General features: G+C 39.5%; 1 protein-coding gene across 1 annotated transcript in view; it reads left to right on the forward strand.

The window, feature by feature from the left end:
- Sptlc2 (serine palmitoyltransferase long chain base subunit 2) overlaps nt 1-14,064 on the forward strand; it is a 69,748-nt gene that overhangs the window by 13,416 nt on the left and 42,268 nt on the right. The window contains exons 3-4 of the mRNA XM_028771888.1: nt 10,074-10,228; nt 12,563-12,711. Coding sequence (XP_028627721.1) covers nt 10,074-10,228; nt 12,563-12,711 — 304 coding nt within the window. The remainder of the gene's footprint in view (nt 1-10,073; nt 10,229-12,562; nt 12,712-14,064) is intronic.

Genomic DNA, 14,064 nt, shown 5'->3' on the forward strand with positions numbered 1-14,064 from the left:
AAAGACTTATTTATTTATGTATATAAAAACTCTACTTCTGCAGGACAGAAGAGAGTATCAGATCTCATTATAGATGGTTGTGAGCCACCATGTGGTTGCTGGGAATTGAACTCAGGACCTGTGGAGGAGCAGCCAGTGCTTAACCTCTGAGACATCTCTCTAGCCCTGTTTTGTTTGCTTTTTGAGACAGATATACATAGCCTTGACTGTCTTGGAGCTCTGTAAACCAGGCTGTTCCCAAACTCATAGAGATTGGCCAGTGCTGGAATTAAAGGCAGACCATTTTCTGACCTCCAAGGGCACTAGGCACACACAGGGTACACATACATGCAGACAAAATACCTATACACATAAAATAAACAAAATTTTAAAGAAGAATAGAAAATTTGGATATCTAAAAACTCAGGGTTAGGTATCCTTCTCTTTCATCTCAACCATTTTGTACCTGCTTTTCAGCCTAGCCTCACAAGTTAGTCTTTCTATAAATTATCTGAACTGCTTACAAGGTAATTTCATTAAGAATGTGTTTTTTTCAGGCCAGGTGTGGTGGTACAACCCTTTAGCTCATTTAGTCTTTGGAGAGGCACAAGCAGGCAGATCTCTGTTTTGAAGGCCAACTTGGTTCACACGGTGTTGCAGAGTGCGAGTACAGAAGGGTGTCAGGGAAACCCTGTCTCAAAAAACTTTTTTGAAAAAATGAGGTTTTCATATTAGCCTGAAAAGTTTCCCATGGCACATTTCCAGAGGGAATTTTTTTTTAAATTAGAGCAAATATAAAAAATGTTTTATAAAAACAAAGGAAAAAATGTGTTTTTCGGGAGTGGCAAAATTGGCTACTACTGACTGTTCTTCCAGGGATCCTGGGCTTGAATCCCAGCACCTGTACAATTATTCACAACCATCTATTACTCCAGTTCTAGGGGCTCCAATACCTTCTTCTTGCCTCCAGACAATTCATATGTGTGGTCATGTAGTGCACAGCCACATGCAGGCAAAACTCTATACACATAAAATGTAAATAAATAAATCTTAGAATGAAAAAACAACTTTTAAATGAGGTTTTTTGTTTTGTTTATTTTTAAAAAGCAACACACACACACAAGCAATGTAAGTAAAGCTCTATATTCATAACTTAATCCAGTAGACAAACCAATTTTCATGATTGGAACCCTGAACACGTATTTGATTCTCCTTCTGTTCTAGCCAGAGTGAATCCACAGAGTGCTGGCTTTGTTCACCCTCAGTTACAGTTTTTCAGCTGCTTATTGTGCTGTACAGTGGCTCATTTGTGTATTCACTTCCTATTGGACCAAATCAAAGGTGGTTGTGAGTGACGGTAGTGAAAGTTTTATTTATAGTGTAGTAATGGCATGAGAACTGTTTGGGATGACCTAAGATGTGATACCTGAGTTTTGAATGTTTTGAACATATATGTTTTAAATGAGAAACGAGACAGTGTGGAGACCTGGGCAGTTCTTGAGCAGGAGGACCAGCATGTTCTTGTGCAGCTGGTACTCGGTGTGTGATGGCTGACACGGTAATGCAATGATGACAGTGTATCAGGTTATCTTTGGATCTTGTTTGATGTCTCTGAAGGGCAAGTTTATAGTTTAATTATTGGGTGCTTCTTGTATAAACTTAATTTTATGTGAAAAAAATCTAGGACATAGATTTTATTCTGAAGAAGTTTCTAATTTTGTTGAGTAGACATGTATGCATAAAGCTTACCTTTGTATAACCATAGAAGTAAATAATGCTTAAATTATATTAAAATGCAAAATGAAAGTTTCTGTGTATCATGAGGTTAGTCAGGAAATAATTCTTAGACAAATTAGTGAGAGGAAATAGTTGGGGAGTCAGTAGAGATGACATTTGTCTCTACAGTTGGTGAAAGGATTGTTCTAAAGTAATCAAGTTCATTTCAATAGAATTCTTTTCTGTTGAAAACTGCTGTTTAAACACCTGGGCTTTTTCATTCTCTTATAAAAATTCTGTTTTTTGAGGGAGAAGCTCTGGTGAAAACAGCAGGTGGACTTAGTAGTTGGAAAGTGTCTGCTGGGATCATGTAGTGCAGATACCATGTTGCCAGTTTCCCTTTTGACTGAGGTAGCTACATCCATAGCTGCAACCCAAGTGTCTCCTCATTCCATTTCAAAAAATTCAGAAGACAGTGGGATGATTGTATACCTTTAATTCTAGCACATAGGCAAGCAGATTTGCCATCCTAGGCAGAGGCAGGTAGATCTGAGTTTGAGGCTAACCTGGTCTATAGAGCTAGTTCCAGACAGCTAGGGTTACACAGAGAAGCCATGTCTCAAAATTGTTCCTCCAGAGAAAGAGACACACACAGAAAGTCAGAGAGAAGAGCACAGGCTGTTACACTTCTTCACAGGGAAATGAAATGTACTGCTTTAGGCAATAGCTGAACTATATGATGCTAACTAAGGAGTTTACAAGGCTGTTGTACTTTGTATTAGTTGAAGGACATATTTTGACACATAATAAAGAGGCCATGACTTTGAAGGAGAGCATGGGAAGGTTTAGAGGGAGGAAAGGGAAAGGGAAGTGATGCAATTATAATCTCAAAAAAAAATAAACAAGGGAAAGTCAAAGGGAGGGGAATGTTTTGCAGGAAACACAGCACCTAATCCATCCATGTGCTGTGGTGCCAGTGTTGGTGGGCAGCACCCGCTCCTGGGACCTTATTTACAGCAGCTGTGTAGCGTTTTCTCCCTGTCTCTTCCACCCACAAAGTTTTCATGTTTGGATCTCTAGGCTTCAACCTTTTTTTTTTTTTTTTAAGGTTTATTTATTTTATGTATGTGAGTACACTGTCGCTGTCTTCAGACACACCAGAAGAGGTCATCGGATCCCATTACAGATGGTTGTGAGCCACCATGTGGATGCTGGGAATTGAACTCAGGACCTCTGGAAGAGCAGTCGGTGCTCTTAACCGCTGAGCCATCTCTCCAGCCCAGGCTTCAACCTTTTAATTGAGATTTTTCTTTGCATATAACAATTTGGATCTGCATTTCACTATTAACTATGAGTGTAAAAGTGCCGACAACTGGTTGTTAGGTGATGACCTGAGTTACTACCTGCTTTTTTTTTTTTAACCTTGATAGTCCAAAAGCGAGAGCCATATAAGATTGGCCTTCTGCGTTTGACATCTTTAGTTCTGTGTTAGACATCACCTAGCATCATAGCATGTAATAATACACATGAACATTTGTGACTAGAATATTTGTATTTTCAACCAGTGAAGTCCATGCAAATAATTCCCAAACCCCAGAACATTTCCAAGATTTGAAACATTTCTGGTTTCAAGCATTTTGGCTCAGGGCTTTTGAATCTGTGCTACTGTTCCATTGTGTGGATGTCGCCATGTTTTGTTACTATTTTTGTTGTTTGTTTATTGGGAACAGTCCTGCCGTGAGCATTTGTTTGAATATGCATCTTCAACTCTTGGGAAAATGGGACTGTTGGATCATAGGGGTTGTTTACATTCACACTGTCGAGATGAGCCCGAGTCCCTAGCTTCTGCTCCTTTATTGTGCATTTCCTCCAACACTAGGAGTGTTTTGTTCTCTGAAAAATTGCAGTTTTATTTTACTTTTCGGGAGGATTTATTTTTTATTTTTTTAAAGATTTATTTATTTATTTTATTTATGAGTACACTGTAGCTGTCTTCAGACACACCAGAAGAGGGCATCCAATCTCATTATGGATGGTTGTGAGCCACCATGTGGTTGCTGGGATTTGAACTCAGGACCTCTGGAAGAGCAGTCAGTGCTCTTAACCGCTGAGCCATCTCTCCAGCCCCTTTTTTTTTTATTTCTATTGATGTTTATCTTTGTGTTTGTATGCTTTGTATGTGAGGCTCAGAGGCCAGAAGAGAGTGTCAGATCCTGGAGCTGAGGTATAAGAATATCCTTTAGAAGCAATCTATGACTTTTTACATAATCTTATTTTTATATATTTTTTAAAAGATTTATTTATTTTATATGTATGGATCTTTTGCCTGCATGTTGTGTCTGTGTATCATATGTTTGCAGTGCCCTCAGACACCAGAAGAGGGCATTGAAATCTTTGGAACTGCTGACAGCTGCCAAGTGAACACAGGAATCAATCCCAGGTCCTCTGGAAAGGCAGCCCTTAAGCCCTGAGCCCCATGGTTTTGTTTGTTTGTTTATTTGTTTTATTTGTTATTATTTTTTTAAATCTTTCTGGCTTTTTGGGCAGGATTTCTTTTTGTAACAGAGCCCTGCCTGTCCTGGACTTGATTTGTAGACCAGGCTAGGCTGAAACTCAGAGATCTGCTTGTCTCTGTCTCCCAAGTACTAGGGTTAAATGTGTGCTCCACCACTCCCAGCCTGTTTGTTTGTTTGGTTTGTTTTTTGGTTGTTGTTGTTTTTGTTTGTGTGTGTGGGGTTTGTTGTTGTTTTAAGAGAAGGCCTCACCTTGTTGCTCTGGCTCTCTGGAATTTATTATATAGACCAGGGTGGTCTCAGACTCAGATAGCTATCTATCTACCTGCCTCTCTGCCTCCTTTTATAGAGATCTTTATCTTTTCTATTTCTATTTTCTTTACTTATCCAAGATGTAGATAAACATAATGCCATTTCATGATTTTAGTACAAATTTGTTCTTTAAGAACCATGTATTGACTGCTGGAGTAGCTTTATGCATTCTCCTTTTACTCCCTGGACTTTGCAGAAAGTCAAGGATAGAACTCTTAATTGTTTTAATGTGGTTATATTTCTGAGTATGTTATCCCCACATCAAAGCAGTGTTATTTGCCTTAAATGCTCAAGTTTGAGAGAAATTTTGTCCTTTGATTTATTGAAATTTGTACCCTAGTATGTTCTTTGTTATGATTAAAAGAAAACTTGAGACAAACAACTTCAAAGGAAGAACTGTTTATGGAGGTTCAGTGATTGAAGAGATTTCAGCTCTGTTGCTCATGAACCTGTGGCGAGGCACCACGAGGAGCCCATGATGGAGCAAAGCTTTCATTTTATGGCAGGAAAACAGAGGAAGAACTCAGGCCAGGCTCTCTCCTTTCCAGGTCATTTCCCCAGGATCCTTCTGTGAAGTGCTACCTTATTGAAGGTTCACAACTTCCCAATAGCGCTCAGGCTGCTATTGGCCTTTCAGAGACACTTGGGATCTAAAGCATAGTACCTGGACTCTAAAGTAAATGAAGACTGTTGAGCTAGAACTGACACTGAAGATTCTTCTTGGAATAAGTGTAGCTCACTACCAATGGGGCTAGTTCAGAATGCTGCTAGGTTTTGCATTTCAGCCACATCACTTGGTGGTTGGCTGATTGCAAATGAATTATTTATTCTAGCTTGCCCTTATAAAAAACAAGAAACCTAGTATTTTATTTACAAGCTGTAAGCCTAAATTGGGGAGATTCTGTGCTAGTCTCAGCTGTATTTGAACCATATGCCCCTTGTTACTTGCTGTTTGAGTGTCACCAGACTGCTGCTGCTCATCAGCCTGTCCTCAGGGTGCACTTCTCCTGGCCACAGGCGCGTGATCCAGCTGCCCTCATGGTGGCCTCCTCTGCTCTGTCTTCTCGTTTCCTTCTCCCCTGATTGGTCTCTTCCAAGACCTCTCTATCCTCAAGTCTCACCTTCCTCTTTCTACTGCCCAATCACAGGCTCTAGCCTTTTATTAGCCAATCAGGGATTATTGGGAAGCATTCTTTACAGTATATAGATTATAGTGCCCTAAGACCAGGTTGTAGTCTGGACCAGAACACAGAACTCGGCTTCTGAATATATAGTGCACAAGACTAACTCCAATAGCTGGTAGTGAATTAACTTAAATTTTGTTCCTTATAAGTACCAACAACTTACTGAATATTTTTCAACTAGACATTACAGAGTGTTGGTTTGGTAGAAAGTTGCAATAGAATTAGCCCACATTACTGTAGGCCACTGTAGTGAAGAGGGAACCAAGTGTTTATAACATTGCAGAGTTCCGGAAGAGGGATGTCAGGGCCTCTTTGCCCAGCTAAGAAAACACCCCAGATTAGGAAACTGCCAGTGTCACAAGTATTGTGTGGAATTTAGCTGATGTTGCCAGTGTGAAGGTCTACTATGGAAATTACCTACATTGATAGAAAAAGAAAAACAGTGGCTCTGCCTTCCAAAGTTTATGTGTACTTACCAGTTCCATAGTCTGCTCACAAGTGTCTGGAAATTCAAGTTTTGTGTGTGTGTGTTTTTAAATTTTGTTGCACCGTGTGTGTGTGTGTGTGTGTGTGTGTGTGTGTGTGTGTGTGTGTATCTTTTGCTCTAGCTGGTTTCTTAACGGATAAAAACATGCTGTCTTTCTGAAAGCTGGAGAAATGGTTTCTTCTGTAAGAGGGTATAGAGATACTCAAATATGTAGAAACACATGTATATATAAAGCAGTTGACAAGTGCCCAGTGTTGCTGCTATCATGATTATTTATCTTTCCACCCTATCATGTAACAATGTATAGACACCTCTGTTGGGACAGAATTGCACATGATACACATGAACAGTTGTTGGAAAGTCTCCTGTCTAAAAGTGGTAGCACCCATCTTTTCCCCGCGTATAAGGAAGGCCTGCATAGACATTGGATTAGGTAAGATCTGTTTGTTTTAAACAATGTAGTTTCTCAAAGGCCTTAAATAGACTAATAAAAGATATTTACTAACTAGTTAATAAGATGACCTCAGATTACTTTTGGTAGTATTTACAGTGATCCTTAGTTAACAAGACTGTCTATTTGAGTTTTTTCTCGTTTTTTGTTTGTTTGTTTGTTCTGAGACAAGGTTTCTCTGTGTAGCTCTAGCTCTGCTGGATCTCCCTCTGTAGTCTAGGCCCCCCTTGAACTCAAAGAGATCCAGCTGCCTCTGCCTCTCAAGTGCTGTGATTATTAAAGCTGTGTGCCACCATTGACTGGGAGCAAAGGAATCTCTTCACTGAGGAGAATGTCAAGCCTAACAGTCTAGCATGGAGTCTCAAGAAGGGACTGAGTCTTTCTGCTTGTGCTTGTGAGTGGTTTTAGGAAAAACACCCATGAATGATGTGTTCTTAAAAGGCTCTTTGGACTTGTCTTTGATTAGAGTCTTTCCCCATCCCTGAACAGGGATCCCTTCATAGTACATATTCAGTCTAACCATTTATCACCTATGCTTATGTACCTGTCTGCCATGCTGAGACCTTAGGGAGTGTAGAAATTGTGCTTATTTTCTTATCCCTCATGACCAGTTAGTGCCCGGAAAAACCTACTCTGTAAATGTTTGTTCAGTGACTGAGCATTATGACTGTGTCAGCCCTGACTAAAGTCCTTCCACACTGATTAGGCTAGGAGGTGGGAGAGGTAGGGAAACAGTGAGCTAGAACTAGAAATGAGTTTATTGTTAGAAGAGCGACACACTTTGTTCTTTAATGTATCCTGAAAGTTTGTCAAAGAATTCAACAAGAGGTCTTCGGATCCCATTACAGATCCCACCATGTGGTTGCTGGGAATTGAACTCAGGACCTCTGGAAGAGCAGCCCCATATTTGCCCTTTCTATAGCGCAGAAAATACTCATAAATGCTATGTGTATCTGGGCTGGTAAGATTGCTCAGTGCAGAAAGCACTTGTCATGCAAGCCTAGAGACCCATGTTGGATCCATTGAATCCATATTAAGGTGTTTGGAGAGAACCCACTCCAAGAAGCTATCTTCTGGCCTCCATAAATTCTGTGACACACATACTCACACATGTACATGTCTGCACATGCATGTATGCACACTAATAATAATAGAGATGAAATTTAACCAAAGAACCAAGATGATTAGTACTGAGGTTTCACTAGAACATGTTAGGAACAGGGGATGTGGCTCAGTTGATAAAGGGCTTACCTACCATTCACAGAGCCCTTAGTTCAGTCTCCACTACCACATGAACTGGGCATGCTGTAATCTCAGCACTCCTGAGATGGAGACAGCAGGATCAGAAGTTCAAGATCATCCTTGGCTACATGAGACTATGTCTCCAAAACAACAAAAAGAGTTGGTGCTGCTAGTTTATAGTTAGTCAGAGTGAGGGTGGAAGACTACTTATTTTTTTCCACCTTTGAGAATAAATAGAGATAGTAGGATGGAATTTTATAAGGGTCTGTTCTTCCTATTCAAAGAACCCTTTCAGGTCTGCTGAACTGTCTAAAGAGATGATATCTATAGAGATGCTTATGTCTTAGGTGTATCGGGTAATATTTAGAAAACGGTGCCCAGTCCAGGTTGTTTCTGGGCAGCCGCCATGTTCCCGCTGTTCCTTCAACTCTGCCGGGGGCTCCGGCTAGCTAGACGCGCAGACCCTGGCACCCAGGAGAAGCCAATGTGGTGGCTGGCTCTGCCTAAGGCTCTGCCTAACCACAGTAACTGGTAGAATAAAGACTTTTAATGCTGAAAGGTTATCCAATAGATTTATATATTTGGAAATGCTCAATTAACAAGATGCACTCACAATTAGAATTGTTGCCCAATTATCTAATCTAGATATTATAACTACCTCAGACTGCTAGAGACACGCGTATGTCCACAGCCATCTTCTCTCCTCCTCCACCTCCTTCTCGCTCCTCCCCTTCCTCACTCCGCCTATCTTTCATACTGCCCAATGACCGAGCCTTATTGCAAATGTAGCAGGAAAATATCTCGCTACACTTAGGCACTTTAGAGTCCTAGTCAATATGGTTACTTTAGAATTTTATATAGAGTCTTTTTAGTGTGAACAATATGGTTTCAAAATGTATGTATTTGTTACTTAACAGTTTAATGTAGTGTGACAAGCTCAGGCCTCATGACTACAAGCTAAGTGATGTGCCAGTTACAGTAAAGCATACTTCTACTTTCTTTCTGTTTGCATCACTCTCGGAGAGCTGAGAGTTGAAGTAGATCTCATGTTGATGAAGTGTGTTCCAGGAAGGTTTCGTATGACACTGGGAATAGTAATTTATATCCATTTTGGCTCTACTGTGACTTAACTTTTTACAGGTTAAAGTTTTAGTTCAGTCTTAGAGGAAAGGGAGACTAAATCTGTGAGCCAGGGAATTTATTTTTGAAATGTTCTTTTTTGTTTTGAGACAGGCTCACGGTTTAGCTCTATCTGGCCTATATAAAACATGGTGGCCCCAGACTCAGAGATTTCCCTGCCACAAATGATTACTACTGTTCTGGTTTTGTTTGTAAATATTGTTTTGAATTATGTGTATGTGTATGTTTATGTGTAGGTATATGTGTATCAGTGTAGAGGCTTGGATCCCCAGAAGTCTTGGAGTTACAGGTGGTTGTAGACTGCCTGATAATGTGTTCCGGGAATTAAACCTGGGTCCTGTGCAAGTGCTCTCACTGCGATGCTGTCTCTCTAGCCTGAATGTACTTAATTCCTATCTAGTATGGAAATCCAAGGTGGAAGACTTTTCTAACCTACATTTTAGTGTCTTGCTTTATTTTTTTTAATCATTTTTTTGGTGTCTGGGGGTGGTGTTTAATTTTGATCCTTGAGCACATGCAGAGGATAAAAACTCTAATTTTAGAAGTATTTTTCATCTTTACAACTGGGATTATAATTATTTTTCTGGCATCTTCCCCTACACTATTGGGGTGGGGGCTTGTGGGAGGGTAGTTTTTTCCAGATTGTTATGAAGGGAAACTATTTAACAGCAGAATTATATGACTGGATTTTATTTCTGAGTCTAACTTCAAGTTAAGTCTGTTAGTTCTATGTTTATGTGTTTTAATTATTTGCTATCATAAAATATAGGTCAAACATCTGAGCTAAGCAATCTTTACCTGATAAAAAAGACATCACATAGAATTAATATACATCTCCAGATGTTACTTTTGATATGTCAGTTAATTAAATATGATTGATTGACATAATTCCGAAATACTCCTGAGATATGTTGATATGTCAGTTAATTAAGTATGATTGATTAACATCTTTCTGAGGTATTCCTGAGGTATGAAGAGAAAAAAAAATTGTAAGACTTGTCTTTCAATCTGTCAGTTAAATTTATACTGTTTCACTATTTTGTTGGCAGGACTTTGTGTCCTTGTATCAGGATTTTGAAAACTTCTATACAAGGAACCTCTACATGAGAATCAGAGACAACTGGAACCGACCTATCTGTAGTGTGCCTGGAGCCAAGGTGGATATCATGGAGAGACAATCTCAGGATTATAACTGGTCATTCAAGTGAGTTGTGTTTGGAAATGGTTTCTTACCAACAAAAGAATTTGTTTTGAATATTCTCTCAAAGCAAAAACAACACCTGAAGATACAGTATGATTGGTTTCTAGGCAATACTGTTCAATACTGTTTCTGGAATATTTTTGGAGGGAGTGCTGGAGTTTAAAACCTCACATATCCTGGGCAATCATGGTACAGTTAGCTACACCCACAGGCCCCACTGAAGTTTAAAATAGTTTTCTGTTTCATTTGATTTTCTCTTTTGGTTTTTTGAGACAGGGTTTCTCTGTGTAGTCCTGGCTGGCCTGGAACTCACTCTGTAGACCAGTCAGGCCTTGAACAGTCATCTACCTGCCTCTGCCTCTTAAGTGCTGGGATTAAAGGTGTACACCACCATACTTGACGCTCATTTGATTCTTATTGGATTATAAATCCAATATCCTGGAGAACATAATTATACTATCTATTTATTTTTTTAATTTTAGACAGATTCTTATTATGTCACCTAAGCTGGCCTCAAATTTGCAATTCCCCTTCCTTATCCTCCTTAGGCATGGAGTTATAGGCCCAAGGATGACCGGTTCAGAAATCTGTTATCAACCAGGAGTCAGGACAAAAACTTCTCCCTCATACTATTTTTGGAAAGAAAAATCCAGTGTATTATATGAATTGATTGTTAGACATTTTAATTAAGATAAATGATTTAGGGGTAAATGGGGCTTTTTCTTTTTTAAAACTAGTGCTTTTCATAAATATACTGGATTAAAATGGTTTATATTCTTAACATTTTACTATTTAGATTACATGAATATAGTACAATTTTTTTTTGAGAGAGAAAATAATGTGAATACATGATTGTTCCCATAGACAGCTACCCTTGGGCCTTGTGCAAATCTAGTTCACAAAGCCATCACTCTGTAGAGGTGCCTATTGATTTCATTTTGTTTTTGTCATGTTCCTTTTGTCAAAGTTGTCCCTTAGGTATTTTGTGGAAAAGTGTGTGTTGTATATCTGTATACAGCAGGTAAGTTTTTGGTATATACATACGGAATCAAATGTTATAAATTATCTTTTTTGTTCTTTCTATTTGCTAACATACTTGTAACTTGTTGTCTATGTGTGTATTCACTACATGTTCATTATTTGTAGTGGCTAGTAGCATTCTACAGTATAGATGTGCCATCTGCAGTCATCTTGTACTAGTAAGTCCCAAATCCATGGCACTTAAACCTTCAGCACTCACTTCCTTACCTTTGGCTGATGGGAAACCATCGGTCATCTGGACTGTGGTGTCTGTGCTGACTGAGCTGCCATCATAGGAAATGTCACTGGTCTCTGGGCCTACAGAGGGCCATGGCAAAAGGGCAGTGCCTCTCAAAGAACCCTCATGTGTACATGCTCACACACAGAATTGCTGCATCAACATACATGTATCATTCAGTTACTAAGTAGTACCAAATTGCCCTTAAGAAGAAAATATTGAATGATAAGTATATAAGACTGTTCTAGGGCTGGAGAGATGGCTCAGCGACTAAGAACACTGGCTGCTCTTCCAGAGGTCCTAAGTTCAATTCCCAGCAACCACATGGTGGCTCACAACCATCTGTAATGGGATCTGATTCCCTCTTCTGGTATGTCTGAAGAGAGCAACAGTGTACTCACATAACATACAATAAATAAATATTTTTTAAAAGATGCTTTAAAGACTATTCTAAGACAACATTGGCTATCACACCTTAAAATTTTTTATCACTGTCAATAAAGTAATATGTGTTTGGTTTTTTTTGGGGGGGGGTTGTTTTGTTTTGTTTTTGAGACAGAATTTCTCTGTGTAGCCCTGGAACTCACTCTGTAGACCAGGCTGGCCTCGAACTCAGAAATCCACCTGCCTCTCCCTCCCAAGTGCTGTGCCACTGCTCGGGAATACATGTTTTTTAAAAGTAATTTTTATTCTTTGGCAATTTCATACTGTATGCACAACACACATTGGATTCTGTTGTACTCTTTTTCCCTTGTTACTGGTGAGTTTGTGCTGCTTTCCTTTTTTTCTTTTTTTTTTCTTTTGGTTTTTCGAGACAGGGTTTCTCTGTATATAGCCCTGGCTGTCCTGGAACTCACTCTGTAGACCAGGCTGGCCTCGAACTCAGAAATCCACCTGCCTCTGCCTCCCAAGTGCTGGGATTAAAGGTGTGCGCCACCACCACCCAGCTTGTGCTGCTTTTCTACAGATGCTGTTCACTTTACTTGTGTGTATAATGCTTCTTTTGTGTTATCAGTGTATATCACACTTAAGTATTAGGCGTGCTTGTTATCATTAAGTTTTATACTATTGAAACACAGGTACACGGGGAATATAATTAAAGGTGTAATAAACATGGGTTCCTACAACTATCTTGGATTTGCGAGGAACACTGGATCATGTCAGGAAGCAGCTGCCGAAGTTCTCAAGGAGTACGGAGCAGGAGTGTGCAGCACTCGTCAGGAAATTGGTAAGTGTGAGCTTAGGAGTGAATAATACAGATACAGTGTCAGAATAATAAATACACAAACACTTAACCTTTTACTTTAGGTCAGGTCGAGCAGACACTGTCTTTTATATTTTGAGATGGTTTCCAATGTGTTACATGTGCATAGTGTCCATAGCAAAGTTTTGTATTTGTTTCTTTGTGGGATTTTATTGACTTGTAAATCTTAGGAGTGCCACTTTTTACATGGGTACTATCAGCTAAACGCTAATGGGCTTTTATACTGGCAAGCTAGGTCTGATAATCCTGTAGATATATTTTAATAATTAAATAGTTCAATTTGCTAATTCATGTAAGCCATTTGAAACGACTAGATATAAGTTTTTGCTACAAGTCTATAAAGTGTGAAGGATTCAGTCTTATGTAAAGAAATGCCCCTCCCCTATTTTTTTGGTAGAAAACTAAGTGTTAACATTATAAGGCAGCTTTTTTTGATATTTAAAACTGAGAAAATTGAATCAACACTTCACTAGGGTGGACAAGGTCTAGGGATTGGAATTTAGATCTAGTTCATTTGGGTGGTTTATGTGCAGGGTCCTTGACACTGCTGCAGGCAGCAGTGAGTCAATGGCTAAAGCCCCGTGAAGCTGCTGCCTTTTGGGTAGAGTGACAGGAGCTCTGTCACTTTTCCCATTCACTGCTTTGGGCTTCTTTATTGAATGGTGGTCCCAGAGCATCATTGCCTTACTGGGCAGCAGGCTTTTCCTAGAGTAAACACTGCTTTGCATCTGTCAGAGCTAGCCACTAAGGCAACCCAGATTCAAGGGCTGTGGGGATGGCCCCCCAGCTCTCAGTACAAAGAGAATAAAGGGATTCCATCAAACTTCATCTGCCACAGTAACTCATACAACATACTGCATTTTAAATGAAATAAGGAGAATTATGCACCGTTTCATATCCTCTGCTTGATTCATTCATGCTTTTCAGACCATATGTGCACACTACAGGTCTTCAGAACATTACTACTTTTCTTAGTTTCTTAGGAAGCTTCTGTAGTTGTTTATATTTTGATTTTTATCCCCAACTGTCTTTCAAGAGTAGATGCCATTGCTGTGGGCCAACACATAAGTACCTCTTCCTCGGAAATACTCAGCTGCAAATCTCAACTAAAAGTCAATTCCTGAGAGATCTAGAAGATGTTAAATGTATTTGTTTGGTTTCCTCTCTAAATTTTCATTAGTTCTCTGCTCTGCTTCTTCTAGACACTGAAAGGCCAGTATGTGCTTTCTTAGCTCTGTAAGGATTCTTAGATGTCTATTTTGTCCCTTCCTTCCTTCCTTCCTTCCTTCCTTCCTTCCTTCCTTCCTTCCTTCCTTC

This window comes from Grammomys surdaster, unplaced genomic scaffold, assembly GCF_004785775.1.
Source record: "Grammomys surdaster isolate TR1022 unplaced genomic scaffold, NIH_TR_1.0 210, whole genome shotgun sequence".
Lineage (NCBI taxonomy): Eukaryota > Metazoa > Chordata > Mammalia > Rodentia > Muridae > Grammomys > Grammomys surdaster.